Source organism: Balaenoptera ricei, chromosome 20 (genome assembly GCF_028023285.1).
Source record: "Balaenoptera ricei isolate mBalRic1 chromosome 20, mBalRic1.hap2, whole genome shotgun sequence".
NCBI classification, from domain to species: domain Eukaryota; kingdom Metazoa; phylum Chordata; class Mammalia; order Artiodactyla; family Balaenopteridae; genus Balaenoptera; species Balaenoptera ricei.
The window spans coordinates 9,775,071-9,796,625 of NC_082658.1; the positions used below are offsets into that span (position 1 = coordinate 9,775,071).

The 21,555-nt window shown below is 55.3% G+C and overlaps 2 protein-coding genes across 3 annotated transcripts in view; one reads left to right on the forward strand and one right to left on the reverse strand.

The window, feature by feature from the left end:
- Nucleotides 1-1,334, forward strand: part of PGS1 (phosphatidylglycerophosphate synthase 1) — a 65,336-nt gene extending 64,002 nt beyond the window's left edge. Inside the window, exon 10 of the mRNA XM_059907883.1 lies at nt 1,203-1,334. The gene's annotated coding sequence lies outside the window, so the exon portion shown is untranslated. The remainder of the gene's footprint in view (nt 1-1,202) is intronic.
- The window catches only part of DNAH17 (dynein axonemal heavy chain 17), a 111,159-nt gene that overhangs the window by 26,202 nt on the left and 63,402 nt on the right, over nt 1-21,555 (reverse strand). The window contains exons 47-61 of one of the 2 annotated variants that reach the window (XM_059907878.1): nt 21,386-21,551; nt 18,839-18,941; nt 17,983-18,130; nt 17,519-17,610; nt 16,239-16,400; nt 15,578-15,742; nt 15,286-15,477; nt 9,822-10,088; nt 8,952-9,113; nt 6,835-7,068; nt 5,488-5,652; nt 3,774-3,869; nt 3,413-3,630; nt 848-1,055; nt 485-600 (exon numbers count right to left, since the gene is read on the reverse strand). In XM_059907878.1, the coding sequence (XP_059763861.1) occupies nt 485-600; nt 848-1,055; nt 3,413-3,630; nt 3,774-3,869; nt 5,488-5,652; nt 6,835-7,068; nt 8,952-9,113; nt 9,822-10,088; nt 15,286-15,477; nt 15,578-15,742; nt 16,239-16,400; nt 17,519-17,610; nt 17,983-18,130; nt 18,839-18,941; nt 21,386-21,551 (2,494 nt within the window). Of the gene's footprint in view, nt 1-484; nt 601-847; nt 1,056-3,412; nt 3,631-3,773; nt 3,870-5,487; nt 5,653-6,834; nt 7,069-7,200; nt 7,271-8,951; nt 9,114-9,821; nt 10,089-15,285; nt 15,478-15,577; nt 15,743-16,238; nt 16,401-17,518; nt 17,611-17,982; nt 18,131-18,838; nt 18,942-21,385; nt 21,552-21,555 lie in introns of those variants that run through there. The other variant, XM_059907879.1, reaches the window with a different exon arrangement.

Consider the following 21,555-nt stretch of genomic DNA (forward strand, 5'->3'; position numbering starts at 1 on the left):
GTGCTGCTGCCAGGACACCACTGAGCACGCGCGTGGGGCAGTGGGAAGTCCGGAGGCGGCCACCTGGCCCTGTGTGGAGTGGGGACTCCAGGGTGTGCCTCAGGCTTCTCAGGCCGCCGGCTCGAGGGCTGGTCCCTGACCCTAAATGGCACACCAGGAGTCTGAGAGCGTTGACAGGTTTGTGCTTGATTAGCCTGAGGTCCGGCTTAACCATCCTCCGAGCAGCCCTCCTTCCCAGGGACCAAAGACCACTTCACCTTGGTAGAGGTGAGTCCACATCCCACGGGAGGCCAGGCACACAGCCTGGGGGCCTCCCGGGGTTTATCTTATCACTTTGTGTATCAGAAAGTGGGGGCTGGGGGCCTTGCTGCCTCCACCTGGGGCATAGCCCCCCTCCCCCCCCCGAAAGGCCATTCTGTGGGCCCGTCCCTTTCGGGGGGCGGCGTCTGAGGACAGGAGGGGTCCCTCGGAGGGAGTAAGGCACCTGTTAGCCAGCGAGATCACACTATTGGTGGCATCAGCCTCCTGCTGACACTTGATTTTCTCGGCTGTCGCTTTTTCAAATGCCGACGTCAGGTTGCTCAGGTTGGCGTTGAGTTCCTGAAGGAACAAGACAGACGGGCCCTGAAATCGGGCAACGCTGGGTGTCCCCAGCTCCCCTCCCGGGAGTGGGAGCAGCCGAGCCCTGGGAGGGCCGGGAACACGGCCGAGGCCGGCAGCCTCGGGGGTGATCAGGTCCCCACATCGGCCTGCGTGCTCCTGCGCTGCTCCAGAATTCATGACGGGGGCGGTGCCGACCCCTCTCCAACGGAGACACGGACCAGCCGTGCCTGCAGACAGCACTCACAGCGATCTTGTTTTTGATGCGGGAGAGCTTCCCCTGTGCCTCGGCCAGCTCCGCGTTGGCCTCCTCCAGGGCCTGCCTCTTGGGGGCCACGTCGCAGTAGACCTCGTAGAAGCGGACGATGTTGATGCACCAGGAGCACAGGCCCGCGGCGGCCGTGGACTTGGAGCGGATGAACTCGGGGTCGAACGTCGGGTTGCCTTGGTAGGGCCTGGAGCAGGACAGCGGGCGCTGAGGACGCAGACCTCCCGCCAGCCCCGTCCCGCCTCCAGCTCCGCATCCGTCCGCGGCTCCGGCGCCCATTACAAGCAACGGGACGGCGAGCACATTTAACTTTTTTTTTTTTTTTGTATCTTAGTGATTACAGAAAGAAGAAGAAAAGAATGAAACTCGGAATTCTGGCCTCTGGAGTAGAATTTGGAGGGTGACGGGGAACGGAAGTAGTGATTTCAAGTCCTATATTTTAGATGATGGAAGAAAACCTGTGTTTTTTTTTTTGTTATCCTCTCTGTTCCTGCTGCTTTATATGGCTGGTCTCATTTTCATTCTGCAACAACTCCAGTCCCAGGCAAGAAGACTGGGGTTCGGGGGGGTCAGCAACTTGCCCAGAGTAACGCCGACAGGAAGTGTTGGAACCAGGGTTTCTTTACCAAGTTCTCACATCAGGGGCCGCGTGTCAGGTGCTGTTCTGAGTGCTGCCCATATGTCAGGTCCTGAAGCCGCCCCTGCCCTGGCACGTGTCCTCACCCCATCTGACTCTGGGCAACAGGCCCAGAGAGGCTGAGTGTCTCTCCCAAGGTGACACAGCTTGGACTGGGCAGTGCGGGGATTCACACAGAGCCAGGCTGCCCCAGAAGCCACCCCCGCTCCCCCGCACCCCACACACACAACGGGCCACTTCTGCGTCCCCTCAGCTCAGTGCCCAGTTTTCAGGGATCACCAGTGAGGCTAAGGCTCTAAGGATGAGAGTTACAAGAGGTGATGTTAAAAAGAAAAAGGGGTGATGTTGTAGGTGTTATTGTACTAGAGGGACGAGGAAAAATGCCCATAGATGCAGTTAAGATGCTCTAGAAACTAGAGCATCTTAACTAGAGTTTTTAAAATAATGGCAACGTCATTGAGCACAGCAGACTGAGCTGTCTGCAGGAAGAATTCTAAACGGACAGTTCAAAATAATAATTGAAGTGTGATTTGAATTTAGGTGGGGAACACGGCCCATCACCTCCTCACTCTGGCATATTTTACGCTTCATTTGGCAAATAGTACAACGGGTCTGCGTCTTTTAAGCACACTCCAGACAGCATGGGGAGGTGACAGTTGAGAAGTTTGCTGGGTGACAAGGAGAAGACATTTATCATGGCGTTATTTATGACGGCAGAAACGGAGACAGCCTAAACCCTCAGCAATGCAGGTATAGTAAGTAAATTACGGTTCATCTGCAGCAAAAAATCAAGCTGATCAAGTGTTTTGACAACATAGGGAAAAGTCTTTTTTCTCCCATGATGTTAAGTAAAAGATAAAAAGCAGAACAGATAATTGCATATACACAGTATTCTTTCAACTAGGGGAAAAAAACTTGAGAAAAAAGACTGAAAGGAAATAGGCCAAATGTTGACACAGGCTGCTCCCTGGAGGTGGGTCTGTGTTTTTCTTGTCTTTTCTCTTAAACTTTAAACTACTCCTTAGTCATCAAATGTTTTTCGATCGTCCAGCCCTCTTCCTCAACAGATGGAGCTGAGAGAGGTTGGAGTCTCACCTGGGGTCATGCGAGGGGCTCCCTTTCTCAGTTGGGGTCAGGTCAGGTCGGCCCTGAAATCGGGTTGCCAGGGGACGGCCAGGCAAAGAGTGTTCACAAGTGCAGTGCTCACCAATGCTAGCGCATTGGATTTATGGGTCAAAACGTGGGGGTCCCCCCTGTACACCCTTCCCAAGTCCCACTAGGACCCTTTGCTGGAGTGCTTGTACCTGGACAAATATCTCCTCAAGCAGCAAAATACAAAGAAACTATAAAGAACTAAAAATAATACATGCGTGCACAGTTGGGGCAAATTATGAACAAAAAGATACAAAAAGGCTAAAACCCAACTGCCTCTTCTGAGGTGTTGGAGCAAAAGCAGGGAGGGTCCTGTGCATGATCCCTGCACACAGCACCACCAAGGGGGTGGGCAGGCCACCTAAGCCCCCCTCCGACCCCACCCACCAATCCACCCCTGCCCTCCCCCCATTTAAGGGACCAGCTCACCCCCCACCCCCTGGGCAAGGTTGGGGAGACAGAGGGTGATGAGGCTCCCCACAAGCTTGGCATCATGCTTCACCTTGACGCCTGGGCAGCTCAGGGGCAGGCAGATTCGCCCAGACTGCTGCCTGCTGTCTTTGGGGGTCCCACCTCGTTCTGTGCCACCCAAGACCCTGTGCCGCCCAAGACCCTGCCCACCCCAGCAAACATAGACTTCCCTTGGGACCATGCAGGCCAGGGGCAGGCGGGACCACACAGTGCCTGGACGTGATGCGCTCCCAACAGGACGAGGACGGAGCTGACCCCATGGGGGCAGCCGAGCCCCAACTCACTTAAATGCTTTCAGGCAGGCCTCGGGGATGTGCTCCTTGTCAAACTTTTTCAAGGAGTCCAGGAAGGTGTCCACTTTGCCCATCATGATTTTCGCAGCTTTCCAGCTCTTGTCCTTGGGGATCTTGCCCCCGGGTGCAGTCAGAATCATCACGGCGGCCGTGACATTGACCACGGCGTCTGGGGGGGACCCGAAGGACTTCAGCTCTGTCAGGTTGTTCTGCAAAGACAGACGGACAGACTAGAATGGGGATTTAGCCCCGAGCAGGACCAGGAGGCCCCTGGTGATGACCCCACGGCGTCTCCTCTCTTCCTCTCTTCTCAGGCGTCGTGCTCCCCGTTTCTTCCCCCTCCTGCCCTCACCTTATTCAGAGTGTCAAGGGCCTCCTGCGCGGCCAGTAGGGCCGGCTCTGCCTTGGCCAGGTCTGTTTCACAAGCTTTTTGTTTCTCAGCAACATTCTGGAAGGAAGGCAGATGGGAAAGATGGGTGCAGGGGTCCATCTGGGGGGCGTGTGTGAAGGGGGGGCCCTGGGCGGTGTGAGGGGGCAAGGAGGGATGAGGAGGGGTGAGGAGGGGAGTTGCCCTTCGCTCTCGCTTGCTGGGTCACCGTCTGAAGCCCGCCTTTCCCCGCCTTGCCTCCTTTGCCCCGAAACACTCAGGTTAGAAGGAGCTGGGTGTCAGCTGACCTGGGATTCAGGGAGGGGAACTGTTCCTTCTCTTGGCTCCAGCTTCCAGGACCAGAGGGGAAACCTGGGGCCACACAGGCCACTCCCTGGCTTTGAGGCCTTATTTCTTGGTGCCCCTGTGTCATCCCTCCAGGATGGGCCATTTCAGAGGTGCAGCCCATCCTCCCCTTAAAGTGAGAACATCTTCATTCACGCATGCATGCATTCATTCATTCATGCATGCATTCGCTCTTTGGGTCGGGAAGAACCCCTTTGAGCCTCCAGGCACCAGGCAGACAGATCAGGAGAAGCTTGGTACCTATCAATCAGGAGTAGCACCTGCGTGACAACAGAGATGAAGAAGCCAGTCGGGGCTGGGAGCTTTTGCCAGGCAAGGAGGAAGGAGGACAGAAAGAAGAGGGTCTCTCTGCAGAACACCTCCTGGAGAATCCCATTCCGTACCTTACTTTAGGGACGTGTGGGACACGACTCAGGGAACAGGGCATGGAAGGCACTGACTTGGCCGGTGGTGCTGGGAAGCTCCAGGCTTCCCTGGAGCATGCCTGATTGGGCCGTTTCTGGATCAGGGGTTGGAGAGGGGTGGGCACCCAGATGGTAACAGCTGCATGTGAGTATCAGACGGCAGGTCCCCGAGTTCAGGGTGCAGGTGTGGGTCCTGGCTTGGATCCTGACTATGTCACTTGCTAATTTTGAGACCTCGGGCACATTACCAACCACCCTAACAGGGCCGTGGTCACGCAGGTTACAATGAGGGATGGAGCAGAGCTCCCAGCTGCCCCACCTGGCCCGGGACCCTCCCCACTCCAGCACTGGTGGGAAGGGAAGGGCTCAGGTCCCCCTCCTGTTGGCCTTGGAAGGAGGCTGTCTCAGGCAAAGAAATGACTTGCTGCTGTCCTCCCTCTCAAGAGACAGCGGACAATTACTGGGACTCTTAATTTAGACACTCACACAGATGCATGACTAATGACAAAAAAGGCATGCAGGAAAAGGCGATGAGAAATCAACCCAAGCACATGAACCTTCAGCGTGGAGTCCGCCAGGGCCAGTGGCACTGGAACATCTCGGGGCTCCTAGTGCAGCAAGTCTGAGGACCAGGACTCCGCGGACGGCTTCTCAAGCATTAACGTGCTCGCAGGCCACCGGCATCTCACTAAGATGCAGACCTGATTCAGCAGAGCTGGGGCCTGGGAACCCGCATTTCTCACCAGCTCAGGAGATGCCACTGCTGGGGCCTGGGAGGGCAGCCCTCTGCTGAGCTGGGGGCCCTGCGCCTGGGAGAGATGCCCTCCCTGCGGGGTTTCTGCTGGTTTGCCCGGGCCCATAGGAGATACTGGCCACTAGGGGAAGGGGCCCAGCTGAGCAGAGCCACATGCCGCTGCCCGTCTGCCCACCTTGTTGATGACCTCCACCTTGATTTCTTCCTCATCAGCAATGGCTTTCTCTTTGCTGACTTTCTCTGTTTCCACACCCACCACGTGGATCAGCTTGTCCGCATTCTCGTTTTTCTGCTTGAGCTCAGCCTCCTGAATCGCCAGCTTGGCTTTTAAATCATCCACCTAGAGGAGGAGGTAAGGGAGACAGGTAGGCTGGGGCCCCGGCCACCGCACGCTGCCCCCTACTCGGCCGGGCTGGTGGCCACGGGAGCCGCGGGGCCGAGCAGAACAGCAGGCCTGCCGGTTGCTCACCACTCCCTGTGACGCATTTCTAAGTGCTTTTTCAACTTCTCCAAGGTAAGTATTTACTGAGCACCGACTATATACACAGGGTCGCAAGTATAAGACCCATTCCTGTTGTTCAAGGAGGTGGCAATCAAGGTGGCTGGATAAAAACAATGTCAGCAGAGGCAGGGTGCTGAGGAGTTCTGGGGAGGCCGATGGGGCCGTGAGAGTCGGGAGCCGGGGATAAAAAGCTCCCTCGGGCACTCGGGCGAGGCCCTAGGCAGCCAGGCGGAGGGAGTTCTGGGAAGTGGTAAGTGATGGGCTGGGACACCCTTCCCCATCTGGATGATTTCCAGCGCAAGGAGGCCACTCCGTTGCTGTAACCGCCCTCTCCTGGGTGCATTTCCTGTGTCCCAGGACCAATCCCAGAAGGTACATTTGAGGAAAGAGAAATGCCTGCTGAGCCGGGCTTCTCCCTTGTTCCTATCCAGGGACGGAGCAGGCTGCTTGTTGGCTCTGGCAAGCTCTGTCCGAGGAATGGACAGCCCCACCACCGTGTCCCCCTCTCCGCCCCCATGGGGTGGCCTTGGGTCCGTGCAGCAGCCCGTGTCAGGGGCCACCCTCCACCTGTGCTTTTGCAGCTCCAAGGCCTGCGGCAGCTGTTTACCAGGCTCCCGCGGAGATGCCAACAGTGGGCAATAAAGAGGGAGCCGGGGCTACACCACGGAGGACATTTAAAACCAGGCAGAAAACTTAAAAATTAACACGGCGTGAAAGTACGGCAGATGCTCTTCCATCTGGGCACCGCCGTGTGAATGGGGCTCCAGGATGGACCCACCTCCACGGGCTGCACTTGACTGGATGAGCAAACCCCACCAGATGCAGGACCCCTGGGAAGCACCCGTCATAACATCAGCATCCGGAAGGCGTTTGGGATCCACCGTCTAGGTTAAAACCCGTATACTTGCTCTGGTTTGCCAGTGGAAGTTTCTCCGAGGCAGGGGTCCCGGTCCCCTTACTTTGGGTCACATGCCTGGGGGAAGGTTCCGGAAGCGCATCCCGAGGCCCCAGCTCTCCTACCTGAGAGGCTGTGCTCTGCAGCTTCATCAGCCCGTTCTCCAGCCTCTCGATTTTGGCGGCCAGCTCCATCCTCTTCTTGGCCAGTAGGTTCTGGTACAGTTTGATCTGTTCCAGGAAGGTTTTGGGCGTGGTGTAGTTGTAGCGCCTCTCAGTGGCGAGGTATACCTTGGACATCTCATTGACGGTCGTGTGCACATAGGACATGAAGAGGCTGATGGAGGCCTTAACTTCCGGCTACAAAGACAAGACAGAACCATTCATTCCCCGGTGCCCTGGTGGAAGAGGAGGCTGCTGGCCACAGTGGACCACAAGGTGGGTTCCCTTCCTCGCTGAGGACCCTGGATGAGTGGTACCCCCTCTCTCAACCTTGGCGGTTCAGCTGTCAAACGAGGCTCAAGACAACAAGGCCTGCAGGGCTCTCATGGGCGACGGTGGCATTGCACCACCAAGGGGCCCCGTCACAGCCAAGGTTATTACTGTTCTCTCTCTGACTCACACGCTTGCATATTCAACATGCTTGGATAACCAGGTAATTTCTGCAAGCATTTATCGGACATTTCCTGTTCCAGACCCTGGGGTTTTAGTAACTCCTTTCCCAGCCCCCTCTGGCCCGCGTCCATGCCAGGGTCACGGCCCCACCACCTGGGCCTGCCCCACCTGCCCGAAGACAGGCACTGGGAGCTTTGCCCCAGGAATTGTTCAAGGGATATTAAGTGTAATTCAGGTTAATTTGGGAATGTGTTCATCCGACACACGCTTCTTCGGCATCTACTCTGCAGCCCTCGCTGGTGCCAGTGGTGGGGCCATTCGCCGGTCCCAGGAGGCCCCCACCTCTACAGGCACTCGGGGTGTGGAGGACACGTGATGGCGGCATTTCTGGGAAGGCTTGGCCTGCAACTGAATGCTCTAACAGTGATAAGCGGGGGGTTTTACCCATCTTTAAAAACTAGAGAAGACGTTAATTTCAGGCTTATTTTATTCCACTTAATAACTGAATATGTGTTCAAAATAAATCAGACACTATAACCACGTGGGATTTATTCTAGGCCTGCATATCACTTGCATCAGCTGGGTCACAGGTTAATGCCCATTTCTAGGCCAGCAATGAGCACAAACGGTGAATGCGGGCACCGTCTTTCAATAAAAGAAAGACACTGTAGGGACTTCCTTGGTGGTCCAGTGGTAAAGAATCTGCCTTCCAATGCAGGGGACGTGGGTTCGATCCCCTGTCAGGAAACTAGGATCCCATATGCCACAGGGCAACTAAGCCTGCACGCAACTACTGAGCTCGTGCGCCTCAACTAGCGAACCTGCGTGCCGCAAACTACATAGCCCACGTGCTCTGGAACCCGTGGGCCACAACTAGAGAGAGAAAATCCGCATGCCACAACTAGAGAGAAGCCCGTGCGCCACAAAGAAGATCCTGCGTGCCGCAACTAACACATGGCGCAGCCAAAAAATAAAATAAATAAATGAATAAAATGTTAAAAAAAAGAGCCTTTAAAAAAAAAATTAAAAAGACACTGTAAAGGAAAAGGAAAAAAAAAAGAAAAAAAAGAAAAGAAAAGAAGGCTTATATCATCCCGTCTTACTTGTCATGCCCTATAAAAGGCAGGTCAAAGGTGAGGCAGCAGCCCTGGGCAGAGCCCTGGGGGCAGAGCCATGTTGGAGCCCAAGGCAAGAGAAAGAAGTGTGCGCCTGTATACACTTATCAAAGTAAATATGGGCTCTGCAGTCGGCTCCAATCTGGGACTATGTTCAAAGCCCGAGCTGCTCAATCCGTTCGCACGTGGGATCCCCCAGAACCAGCCCTGTGGGCCCACGGCCATATGAGGCCCGGAACCCCCCGCTGATTGAAACGACCGTTCCCCTGGCACAGTAACTCGGGGCCACAAAACCAACAAACGGCAGCCTGTCTTTGTTTATAATTTTGATATTTTTGAGCATTTCAGCATTAATGTTGATTTTTTAAAATACTGCATTAAAACATCACTGATCTTGATTAAGTTTTTGGTGCCCCCTTAAGTTTTGCACCCAAGGCGAGTGCCTCAGCTGCCTCACCCCACTCCCGGCCCGACGGGGACCTCTCCCTCCCGACTCTGTGCCCCATGACTCACCTGAATCCCCTCGGTGTCCTCAAGGAAGCGAGCGCTGACGGACACCAGGGCGTCCTCTGGCCACTCATGGAACCAGTCGATGGCTGTGCAGTTGACCACGGCAGGGAATTTTCTCGCTCGTACACGCAGGACAGATCCCACGGGGGAGAAACACAGGATTACCTAGAAGTAGACACAGTTGCTGCTGGTTGGGGGACGGCAGTGCTGGGGCCGAATCGCGCTGCTTTTGCAGAAAGCCCCTTTAGAAGGAAAAGCTCTCTGCATGGTGTCCGTCTCCAAGTGCGGGGGTGGGGAGAACATTCCCAGGTCCGAGCTGGCAGTGTGGCCATCGCATCACGAGGTGAGGGTGCAGGGGAGCCCCGAGCCCTCCTGAGGTGGCCCCACAAAGGGGGAAGGAGGGCTGGGTGCAGGAGGGAGTGGGGCGTGGACATCCACACTGGGCAGGTGAGGTCCCAGAACAGGGAGGGCTATGGTCCTTTAGCAGGTCTGGTCCTTGGGGGGAGGGAGCAATGAGAGCAGGGCCACCTGGCCAGGGGCAGCTGCCCTACTGGTCACAGATGAGGAAGGACCCAAAGTGCTCTCGGTCTAACTTGGGTAGCTCAGCTAGCTTCCCCAAGGGGGAATGTTGAAGGTCAAGGTGAACTAATCTATTTAAACGTGCTCTATGGCGGGGGGGGATATGCATATAGAAATCACTTCTTTTGGCCACAAGGCACTTCTAACAGCCCACCTCCATCAGGCAGCCCACCATACTCTCCTAACAGTTTTCCATTTCCTGTGCGGGAACAGCCCCTGACTCCTCCCCGAGTGAAGAACCAGTCCTTAGAAGGTCCCTGGGACCGCCCCCCCACCAAGCCCGGGACCCCCTACCTTCAGGTGCCTGCGCACTTTCTCAATGAAGAATTTCCAGCACGCCTCCCGGGTGTCCGTCAGGCCCAGGGACTTCACTTGCGGCCGCACGGAGGAGATGATGTTCTCCACCTCGTCGTCCGTAAACAGCCCCGGGATCTCCCCCGAAGCCAGCAGGTCATTGATCAGTACCAGAAACTGCTCCTCGGCCACCTGGGAGTCCGTCATCAGGAACACCGAGGGAACATTCTTCACGGCCGACTTGATGTACTGGGCGCCGAGGTCGAGCTGGACCCGAGGAGGACACCCTCAGAGGTCTTGCCAAGAAGATGCTCGCATAGAAGCATCTTCCACCACCACCCAGACGGGGGCACCCGGAGATCAGCTCCGTAAGAAATGGGCAGGGTCTGTAGATGGAGACCCAGGGCCTTCAGTGGAGGACACCCAGGCTTGTGGCGGCTCTACTCGCCACAGGTCCAAAGTGGAAGCACTCTGGGCGTCCCTCGACGGGTGGATGGACAAACACAATGGAGTCCGTTCACACAGTGGGATATTATTATGCCTTAAGAAGGAAGGAAATTCTGACCATGCTACAACACAGAGGAACCTAGAAGACATTATGCTTAGTGAAATCAGCCAGTCACAAAAGGACAAATAGGATTTGTCCTCATATGAGTAGGATTCCACTCATACGGGGTCCCTGGCAGAGTCGGATTCATGGAGACAGAAAGTAGAACGGTGGGTGCCAGGGACTGTGGGGAGTGGGGAGGGGGAGTTAGTGTTTCATGGGGACAGAGTTTCTGTTTGGGAAGATGAGAAAGTTCTGGAGATGGATGGTGGGGATGGTGGCACAACTATGTGAACGTATTAATGCCCCTGAATGATGTGGTTAAAATGGTAAATTTTGTGTTGTGTATGCTTTACCACAAAAAAAAGGAATAAAAAGCTTAAATGAAGACCCTGGAAGAGGTCCCGAATAAATACACCACAGGCTGGGACGGGGAGGCTGGAAAGAATGAATAAGCCTCGAAGTATACCCTCTGCTTATCATAACTCCTATCACGTTACTAGTAGGTTTTAAAGAAATAACTTGACAAAACAATTGCATGGTAATTTTGGATGAATAAATGAAGGAGAATAGTAAAAAAAAAAAAAAAAAGCATGTTACAGAGCAGTATGAATAGCTTGCTATGTTTGAAAAGTATGCCAATTTACATGTATAACGTGTAAATATATATTAAAATGTCTGTGAGTGTCATCCAAGTATGAATGCGAATTTTCAGGGGTTTGGTGATTTGCTTTTCTTTACCGTCTAATTTTTAAATAAGACCTGAGAGCCTCTGTAATTATTTTAAAGGCTTTAAAATGTCCATTGTAGGCATCCCGAGTAGCTCTCTTCTGCCCTTTGGAAGCAGCACACCTCCCTGACATCTGTTCAGAGAGAAACATCACCAAGGTCCCTCAGCTGGAGTTGACAGGGGTATAACTGGGGTCAAAAGGCAAGCTCCAAATTCCAGGTTTTTTGGACAAGCTTAAAAAACAAATCAAAGGGAAGCCCTGAGCCTGGGAGAGCGGAGGCCTCAGGTGGGATCCGAGCCCTGGTCGCGCCTTCGGGCATGGCCTCCAAGGCAGGTCCTGCTTGGAGAGGCGGCGGGGACTTGGTGTTGAGGCACATCACTCCTCCCATTTTACAGCCCATCATGGATGTGGGCTGGGGGCCGACAACGCCGGAATCAGCCGTACGTATCTAAACGCGGGAGCTGCGTTGCGCGCGTGAGCCCGGCGGTCGTCCTGGGGGAGGCGAGTGTGGCGGCTGCACGACAGAGGGCAGCTCCCGGCTGGTGCGGGCTCAACGTGCACCGCTGTCACGCTGACCCCTGAGTGTTCCTCCCTCCTGTGGTTTGGGAATGACTGAATTTGGGAAGGGCCGCGAAGTTCCACCAAGTTCAGCTTTTGAATCCGGTTCGACTGGCTGAGGCAAGGGATCTGCTTGGAGCGAGGGAAGCTAGTTGCTGCAGGGACCCATGTCAGAGCGGAACATTCTGGAAAGACCGATGGTCCCTAAAGGCCGAGGGCTGGCGTGGTGGTTCCGGGCCTGCAGCACCGCTCTTCCCCATCCCGCTCGCTCCTCTCTTGGATAATCGGGATTTGCTGCGCCTCCTGGTCGCCGCCCTTTCTCTTTGGCTCCTGCTGCCGGGCTCTCTCCTGGGGCCCCCAGGGGAACCTGCTCCGGCCAAGACCTCAGGGCCTCTCCTCAGCCGCAGCCCACTGTCCTGCCTGGAGCCTCTGTGGCCTTGACTGTCGTGAAGCTCGGCCCTCTCTGGCCTTCCTGCTGTGGCGCTTGCTCCGTCCCTGCTGACCGCTACTTGCCCCGGGACCCCGTCCTCCTCAGCCTCTCCACCTCTCTGGCAGGGACTCCTCCAGCCCCATGCTCTCAGGCTGAGGGGCCGAGATCTCCACCTCCCACCCTCTCCTGCACTTCCCAGCCCCACAGGTCCCAGCGCACCTTGGCCATCTCCTGCCAGGCGTCCCCTCAATTCCTCTGACGCCCACGCACACGAGGCCGCACGTTATCTTGGTTTCTCCTGGCACTGGAGTCTCAGCCGCCCTTGCCCCCAGCCCAGTCCTCATTTCCTGTCTGCTTGAGGGAGACATCGTGTCAGTAATTGCTCCCGCTGCCAACGTCACGGTCAGCCCCACAAGCTCAGCTCCGGGGGTCCCCTCCTCACTCACCATCGAGGAGGAGGGAGCGGGTCTGGACACCTGCGTCTGGGTGCATCTAGGGACTGGTGGTAACAGAGCAGGGTGCCCGCTCCCCTCTGGCCGGGACACACTTCCGGGGCCCCTTGCAGCCATCGTCATTGCTGGCAGAGAGGAAGGAACACGGAGCCCAGGTTTGGGGGTGAGTCTCAAGGAAGAGGGTCGAAGAGGTGTGGCCGGGCGCTCTCCTCATTCCGCCTTGCCGGCTGCAGGAAGGCAAGCGCCCTCCCCGTTCAGCATTTGCTGAAGGTCAAGGGGACTGCCCGAGCTGCCGAGACATGGGCCTGGCCCCTCACTCAGCTTAAAGCATTTCTCCAGAGGGTCCGGCCCAGCTCTCTGGGCTACTACTTGGGCCTCGGGGAGAGGGCTCACAAAGGTCAAAAGCATGCCACTGCCTGGCCTGGGGACCCAGCAGGTGGGAGTCCAGCTAAGCCCCCACTCCTCACGCTCACCCATGACGAGGGTCTAGCTCCGTCTCTCCCTCCTCCCTTCTTGTTGCACTGCCTGGTTCCAGCCTCCGTGGGGTCACCGGGGCTCCGTGGTACCCCGCTAGCCGTCACCCCTGAGCGATCTCTGCTGTCTTCAAGCCATCCCCCACTCTGTCCCAGAACACCACCATATCCTGCCCCTCCTCCGCGCAAATGACCTTGACAGTATCTTGTTTTCTTGGGACCAAGTCCAGGATTTTCCATGAGGCACACGATGGCCCTTGGGTTTGGATCCTGACCCTTTTCCCGCTGCATCTCCAAACTCCAGTGGGTGCCCGTGGCTTATGGTACGACTTTATAATAATGTTACATCATCATGAACGCATCTGTTACGCTAATAACATATACATTGTTAACTTCTTACTGTGACACTATCATTAGAACAATAATAATACATCTTATAACTGTTCAGGAGTCTGCTTCCCCTAATATGACGCAAGGTCCGATGCAAGATCCTATAGCCCTCTTTATGGCTGTCCTTACTTCCGAATCCACAGAAGCTACTTAATAAATAACAAATATAATAATAAATACTTAATAAATGATAACAAATGAGGAGTACAAAGCCAGCTCGTCACGGGCGTAGGAGCAATGAATTGTGATGAAACAGATCACAGAGTTGCTGCAGCTAATGCCGGGGATAAAACAACAGCTGCCACAGTTGGCCCCAAAGTGAGGCCAACAAAATCCTCACAGGGACAGGGCAAATAGTATGATGCAATCAAGAAAATAAAGCAAGGGCGTCCTTGGTGGCGCAGTGGTTGAGAATCTGCCTGCCAATTCAGGCGACACGGGTTTGAGCCCTGGTCTGGGAAGATCCCACATGCCGCGGAGCAACTAGGCCCGTGAGCCACAACTACTGAGCCTGCGCGTCTGGAGCTTGTGCTCCGCAACAAGAGAGGCCGCGACAGTGAGAGGCCCGCCGCGCACTGTGATGAAGAGTGGCCCCCGCTCGCCGCAACTAGAGAAAGCCCTCGCACAGAAACGAAGACCCAACACAGCCAGAAAGAAAGAAAGAAAGAAAGAAAGAAAGAAAGAAAGAAAGAAGCTTTAAAAAAAGAAAATAAAGCAACACAATTAAGCTAATAGACTAGAAACTTTTTCAGTGGAGACAACTCAGCACAGCTATACAGCTCCAGATGCGAGGGTTCTAACCACCCTGAACGCACTCGGGGAGTCGGTGCGAACCCACTCGCTTGGCTTAGCTGAGCACCGCTAAGACCCATGACGGGCCGGGTCAGTTCAGGAGGCGGTGCCTGGCAGAACCTACATTAGGGAGGCCTCTCCCTTAAGGCTGGCATTTTAAAAATACAGCCAGCTGGCCAGCCCTTTGATAGGAAGAGTAGAACGCGCTGGGGGCGATGGGAAGCCGGACGTTACCTGGGGGCTCCTGTCCCTGGCACAGCCTGCTTGGCATTGTCGGGAGAGCAGGGCTGAGACCTAGCCCACCGTCCCCATCGTCCTTCCCGGGGCCTCTGCCCGCAGACCACCCCCTCCTGCTGAGGTCCCAGGGTGCCAGGCTCTGGCAGGGGTCCAGACCATCCCCCTAAGGCAACCTGGCCAGCAACTGCCTCGGAGCCGTGAGCGGAGGGGAGGGTCCCCTGGGTCTGGCATTGTCCTGGCCCACAGAAGCAGCCTCGACACCAAGGCAAAGAGAGATGAGCCGTGTGACGTGGTCCAGTCAATTTCAGCTCTAATCTGAGACACAACAATAGTACGCTGTAGACTAATCGTGTATGACTAGCACACAGGTCCCCGAGAGAGCAAATTTTCGGGAAAAAGGAATCAATAAAAAGCCTCGGCGGCACGTCCTGGGGATGGGAGACCTGAGTCAAGCTCATATTTATTTGATTAATTCAAAAAAGCAGCCTCCCAGAACCCTGAGCAGGTAGTCAGACAGCTAGTGAGTACCGGTTCTGAATTATTTAATCTGGAAAACTGGGAAAGATGCGGCACGATTTGATGACCAGAGACGAGAACCAAATCTCTTTGCCGCTATTATCTGAGGTGACTCTCTACTGGCTCTAATCTACCAGAAACCCACACTTCCTTCTACCTTCGTCACATGGCCGTGGGCACCGGCCAAATGTGTCCCTGGCCTTTACCGTCTAAGATAAACACCCTGCTGGTGACCTTCACGTTCTCTGCGCTGGATGCTTCGTTTTGGGAATGGGAGTGGGGAGACTCTTCTCCGCTCCCCCTCCCGAAGGGCGGCTTATTGAGAGGCGACATCTCACCTTGAGGTCTGGGATCCCGTAGCCCTTCTTGAGGGTGATCTGGAACACGTCCAGCGCGCTGATGTATGCGGCCAGGCGGGAGAGGCTCTGCTTGCCGCTGCCGCCCACCCCTACCAGCAGGGCGTTGCCCCGTGGGGACTCCAGGATGCGGTTGATCCTGCAGATGTGGGCCACCGCGTCCTCAAACAGCACCTGAAGAGACCAGACCAGAGAGACCCCGGGCGTCTCACCGTGCAGACACGCCTCCCTCGTCCCTCCCCACCCCCCTGCTGCCTGCTTGAGCCCCGCTCACCAGGTTCATGACTGCGTTGACCTCGTTGTAACTGTCCAGGACTTCCACCAGGAGCCTGTTCAGAGGAGCCACGTCAGTCACCGGCAGGTATTTGGGATCGCCGATCCCGTGAGCAAAGTGGCAGTAGATATTGGGTTTAGCGAATAAGAGCTCTTCACCAAGATCCTAGACGTCAGAGACGAGATGGTTCTGTTGTCGCTGCCTCAGGCACACAGATCACGAACAGCACCCCCAGCACCTTGCCCGGCGGCCTCAGGATCTCAAGCCACGTCTGCAGGGGCCCACACTGCTGCTACCAGGGGCCCTGCAAACCACTGGGCAAAATCCCCTGGTCCCTGCCACATCGGGAACGAACTGAGAGTCCAGAAAAATGATTCTACCACGAAAACCCCGGACACACCAGCGGAGCACGTCGACCCCAGCAGAGCTGTCTGTGCCCAGCGGCTAGAGGGAGGTCTTCACATCCTGACCTGTCGAGGGCCCCACTCCTCCTCGCTCGGGCCACACCCACGTGGCAGAGTCATCTCGTGGGACCCAACGTGGTCCTTCCCATCCCCACCCCAGGGCCCTTGCAGGGGGGCGGGGATTGTCACGGGGCCCCGACACTCTGCCCCTCGGAGCCTTCCTGGGCTTGGCAGGGGGACACGGTGGCCTGACATACGTCGAAGAACTTCTTGGTGGAAGCGACGGTGACCCTCCGCAGCGTCTCCTGGTCCTTCTCGTCCACCATCTTGTCGCCGTACACACGTTCGGCTTCGTGCAGCCAGAGGCGGACGAGGTCTAGTGGGATTTTCAGGATCTCTGTGGTGGAGAACAGGAGCCCCTGCCCCAGATGCGGGACGGTCGGCATCCTGAGCTGTGTCCCGGAGGCAAGCCGAGCACCGCATGTGGATTAAACGAGAAAGTGGCTGCTTCCCCAGGGGATGACCCTTTAGGCTGTGGTACAGTGTCCATTTGAGGTCCAGGAAGCCACGGACTGCCAAGGCCGTGCAAATCCTGGAGGCTGGAGGGTGTGTCTGTGGCCTGAGAGACGTGGGGGGATTCTCCTCACGAGACAGGGTTAAGGGCTGCCCCCTCTAAGGGGGTGGGCGGTGGAGAAAGGGACAAAGGGGCTGATCAGGCAGAAACCCGACTACGGGAGGCCATGGAGTGGCCGGTGAGCTTGGGCTGTGCCAGTCCTGGCTTGGCCGTTTACTAACCAAGTGACCTGGCAAGTTCAACAGGTGCTTTTCTTCCAGGCCCCTGTTATGGGCTCTGGGAACACAGTGATGATGGGACTGACCCTGCCTTCATGGAGTTTGCCTTCTAGTGGGGAGATGTAACCAGACAAAATCGCAAGGTAATTACACATTGTGATGTGTGCTATGAATGACATAAACAGGGACCGTGAGACAGAGTGTGTGGGGATGAGGGCCTCCTGAGGGCACGACATTTGAGCTGACACTTAAAGTGGGGGGAGCCTTAGACTTCCCATCTGTAAAATGGGGATATACGAGCGTTACATGTTGTTTGGAGGAGAAAATGGGGATGTAAGTGGCCAAACCCATCGGCTAGCTCAGTCAATACATAAGAGGAAACATCATCACCACCATCATCACCATCAAGAGTACAACGATCACCACCACCATCACCATCATCATCACCATCGTTATCAACATCCCCACCGTCATCACCATCATTACGACCACCATCATCACCATCACTACCACTATCATCATCACCATCATTATCGTCATCATCACTATCACCATTATCATCACCACGGTCACCATCATCACCATCATTATCACTATCACCACGGTCACCATCCTCATCAACATCATCACTGTCATCAGTCCATAGATCACTTTGCTTTCTCTCCTGAGAGCAGCAGAGGAGGAGAGCATCTGTGGGTCAGGCCTTGGCCATAAGGTGACATGACAATAGCGCTAAAAGCAGTACCTGGAAAATATTGGAGAGGTCCCTGAGGTTGAAGACATAATGAAACTTAATGGCTGTGGGAAGAAATGTTGATGTCACTTTCTGGTGCAGGGCTGTTACAGGAAAAAGACACATCGATTCTTGCACACTCTTAATGGCCTCAGGAAGCGCAAAGCTTAAGCTGTAGTTTCTAAAGCAAATGGACTGTGAGATGCTGACAATTTAAGTAAGAAATCTGCAGAGCTGAGGAGGGAGGAAGTTCGCTACTCTACTGACATGTAAATTGCTTCTGTATACTGAATTTCCTATCCTCTGCCTCCCCCTCAAGCAACTGGACTTCACAATACCTCAACAGCATCGTTAAAAAAAATATTGACTTGGAAGTATAAACAAAATATTTACCAGGGGAAAGTATGAAGCCTCCGTCAGCCCCATAAAGCAGCGGGTCTCACTGACAGGAGAGGGGGCGAGGCAGGTCAGCTTACCCAGGGCGGAGGCCACCAGATGGCTGCTCATCTTCTGGACTGCCATGGGGACCGATCGATAGGTCAGGTGCTGGGCCAGGATGGTGCTGTAGATGCTCACGAGAGCCTCCTGGCCCGGGAAGTTCACGGCAAACACACAGAAGTGGCGCTGCCCGGAACAACCAGAGGCCCTGGTCAGGCTGCTCGTAGGGACCAGCTTGGGGCGGGGCCGCCTTCCTGGGGAGCAGACTCTGTCCTCATCGCCTAATGTCTTGTGGGCATGGTCAGAATGGACAGGTTCCCTCCTCATGCCACGTGTGTGGTAAAGCCCCCTTAAATATTGATTACATCTCAAACAGCCAAATTCGTGTCATGCTCTCCAGAAAAAACTTGGAGGAGGCCAAAGAGTGCCTCAGAGCGCAGCCTGGATTTAAATTCCAGGTCTCCATCTGCTTTGGTAATTCAGAGGTGAGGTCCTGCCTGGGTGGTGTTGCAGATAGAGTACAGGATTTCCTGTTAAATCTGAATTTCACATAGGAAAAAAAATTTTTTTTTTTTAGTACAAATATGTCTCAAACATCGTATGGGGCATGATTGGCTGTTTATCTGAAATTCAGATTTGAGCAGGCATCTGTATTTTTATTTGCTAAGTAAGTCTGGCAGCCCTACGGGCTCACAGGGAGAGCTGGCTAGCCTCTCAACACCCCCCCCCTCCCCCACCCACTGGGAATGTCCTGACATCTTCTGAAAGGCTGGGACGTTCTCCAGGGAATGCCAGCCCACTGCCCCACAATCCCAAATCAATGCTTTCCTTCTCATTTGCCAAAGTGAGCCTCGACTCCTGCAGCTGACAGAGATGAGGCTGGGTTCTGCCTACCTGAAGCCTGGGGTCGATGGTGAAGGATCCAGCAGTGGGGTTCATGCATGCCACGTACTGACAGTTATGGACGTCCTTCAGTGTCAGCTTCTGTCGGTCATACCTGCGCGGGCAAGGCCAGCGTAATGTCCTGCTGCTGGCCCCCAGGAGCCACCCCCGGCTCCCCACCCACCCCAGTACTGCCCTGCATACGGTTAAAAAAAAAAAAATAAACCTCAAAATAACAATTACATGTGAAATGGCCAATTGTACTTCATGCTTTTAAGAAAAATTTTGAAACAGGAGGCAACGGAGTGGCTCAGTGTTCAGGTCTGGGTTTATGTTCCAGCTCCTCCATTCAGTAGCATCATGACTCTGGGGAGGCTGGCTAACCCCTCTGTGCCTCAGTATTCCTATCTGTGCAATGGGTCATTATGAGGACGAATGGAGCTAATGCATGAAAATAAACTTAGAAGGGCACCTGAAATAGAGCAAAGGTTCCATAAATGTTTACCACCACCCCCATTATCACTCTAATTATCAAGGATGATGATGGTGACGATGATCAAATAAGCTGAAGAGTTTCCTCGATGCCAGGGCACTGCTAACACTTCCAGGGGCTCAGACGAGGTCAAAGGCTATAAAGAGCTTTTGCATCTTTCATGTGCCTTTTACCTTTTGGCTTTTCCCCCCACTGTTTTGTTTTGTTTTCTGTTGGGAGTTGGTGCCGGCCCTTGTGGATCTGTGGGGATTCCTTGTATGCCCCACATATGAATCCACTGCCAGTGTCAGGCATTGCAAGTAATTTCTCCCGTCAACTCCATATTGTGCTTGCCCATGGTGTCTCTTGGTGAACAATGTTCCTCAGTTCTCAGGTAAGTCGAAGTAACCATTCTTCGGTCTTCTGGTCTATGCTTTTGAAGCCTAGCTTTGAGAAGTCCTTCCCACTCCCCACCTTTCCCCGGGTCACACTTTCTTCCACCCACATGGCAGTTTCTCCTTTGGCTTGTGGGTCTGCCCTCCACGTGGGGCCCGCCTGATCTAGGTGGTCGGGCTGCTCTGTGCTGCTGTTTCTCCTGCGCTTGCTGACAGAGCCTCTGAACAGTCCAGCCTTCCCTGTTGCTTGTGGGGCCCCTTTATCTGAAATTCTAGAGGGATCTTCCAAATCTGACTATGCCTCCCCCTCCTAGAGAGATTCTTCAGGACAAACTCCAGGGCAGGTGTGGACCCAGGGCTGAAGCTTCACAGCTCTTAGGGCCCTCTTAAAGAAGAGTACACCACATCTTAGTTTTGTAACTTTTGCAAGGATGCACGACCTGGTGAGCCCATGTCGAGAGCATGCAACCAGGGCCCGGGAGAGTGAGGGACCACCCCTGGGCCCTCCTGGGCCTCCCAGCAGATCCTCCCGAGGGGGTGCGGGCAGCCCTCACGTATCCCTCCTGCTTTGCCCTCGGCCTCCTGCCCTGTCCCTCCCCAGACCTGTCCTGGGCCCTGGCTGTCCCACACCACTTTCATGTCCTCACAGATGTCGAGCTCTCGCAGGGCTGCACTTCAAGTGCGTCCCGCCCCGGCCCAGCTCTGTCCCCTCCCCAGGGAGCCATCCCTAACGCCCTGTTCCCACATCACAACCCATAGCCCCCATGGCTTCACTGCTGTCCTTGCTGGGTTCCTACAGCCCGTGAGCCCTGGCGTCGGTGTCATGTCGCGGGGAAAGGCCAGCCATGGAGTCAGACATGTGGGCTTGACTTCCAGCTGGGCCTCTCATCAGGGCTGTGACCGCCAGCAGGCCACTTATCCCCTCTGTGCCCTATTTCTCGGCAGTAAGGGGCAGGCACCACGCATCCCCTCACTGACTTCTGATGAGATTTCTCGGGTTCCTTTGGTCTCAAAACCCCCAGGTTTGGCCTGGGCCACTTGCCAGGTCATCATGGCACACTTCTTTCAAGTGATACTTGTTTTAACCACACTGAATGTTCTGACCTTTCCAGACTGCAAATGTAAACATGACACCCTCGGCTTTCCGTTGCCCTTGGGAGAAAGTGTTCTCTGTCCAGTGGTCCATGAGTCTTGGGGTCTGGCCGCCCCTGCCCCGGGCACCCTCTCCCTCTGGCTCTCATGCTCCAGCCACGCTGGGCTCCTATGGCCCCATCCAGGGGCCACACTCCCTCTGCCCATGGCATCTGCTGTGCCCGAGATGCTCTCCCTCCAAAGTATTGACACTAAGGCCAGTAATGGAGCTCCCAGCTGCCTCCTCCCACCCCGGGTCTCTGACCCAGCCGCTGGGGTCCTCTGTGACTGCTCCCTTCACCCTGGAACTGCACCCCTCTGTCTTCTCTGCCATATGGACACTTCAATCGGAGGGGTACCTGTCTGTCCCTGCTCCATGGAACTGCAGGCCACAGCCGCCAGCCCGGGGCCTGGCAGATGCCCAGGGCGTATTTGCGGAATGTTTGAGAGGAGGAGACCTTGACCCCCCACGTCTCCCCAGACCTGTGACCCCATCAGCGTGGTCCTGTGTCCCAGCCCTGCATCCTCCCTGTGGCAAACCCCTCCCCCGCCCCCACTCACCAGTGCCTGTGGTCCATGTGCTGCCGGAGGAGGGTGTGCGGGGCCACCGTCCCGTACTTGTCCACCTCGGGCATGTTCATGTCGTCGATGAAGTAGACCAGCTTCTTGGTGCCTGGTGGCCCGTAATTCCGCCCTGATTTCTTCTCCAGCGGCTTTTCGAGAACACCTAG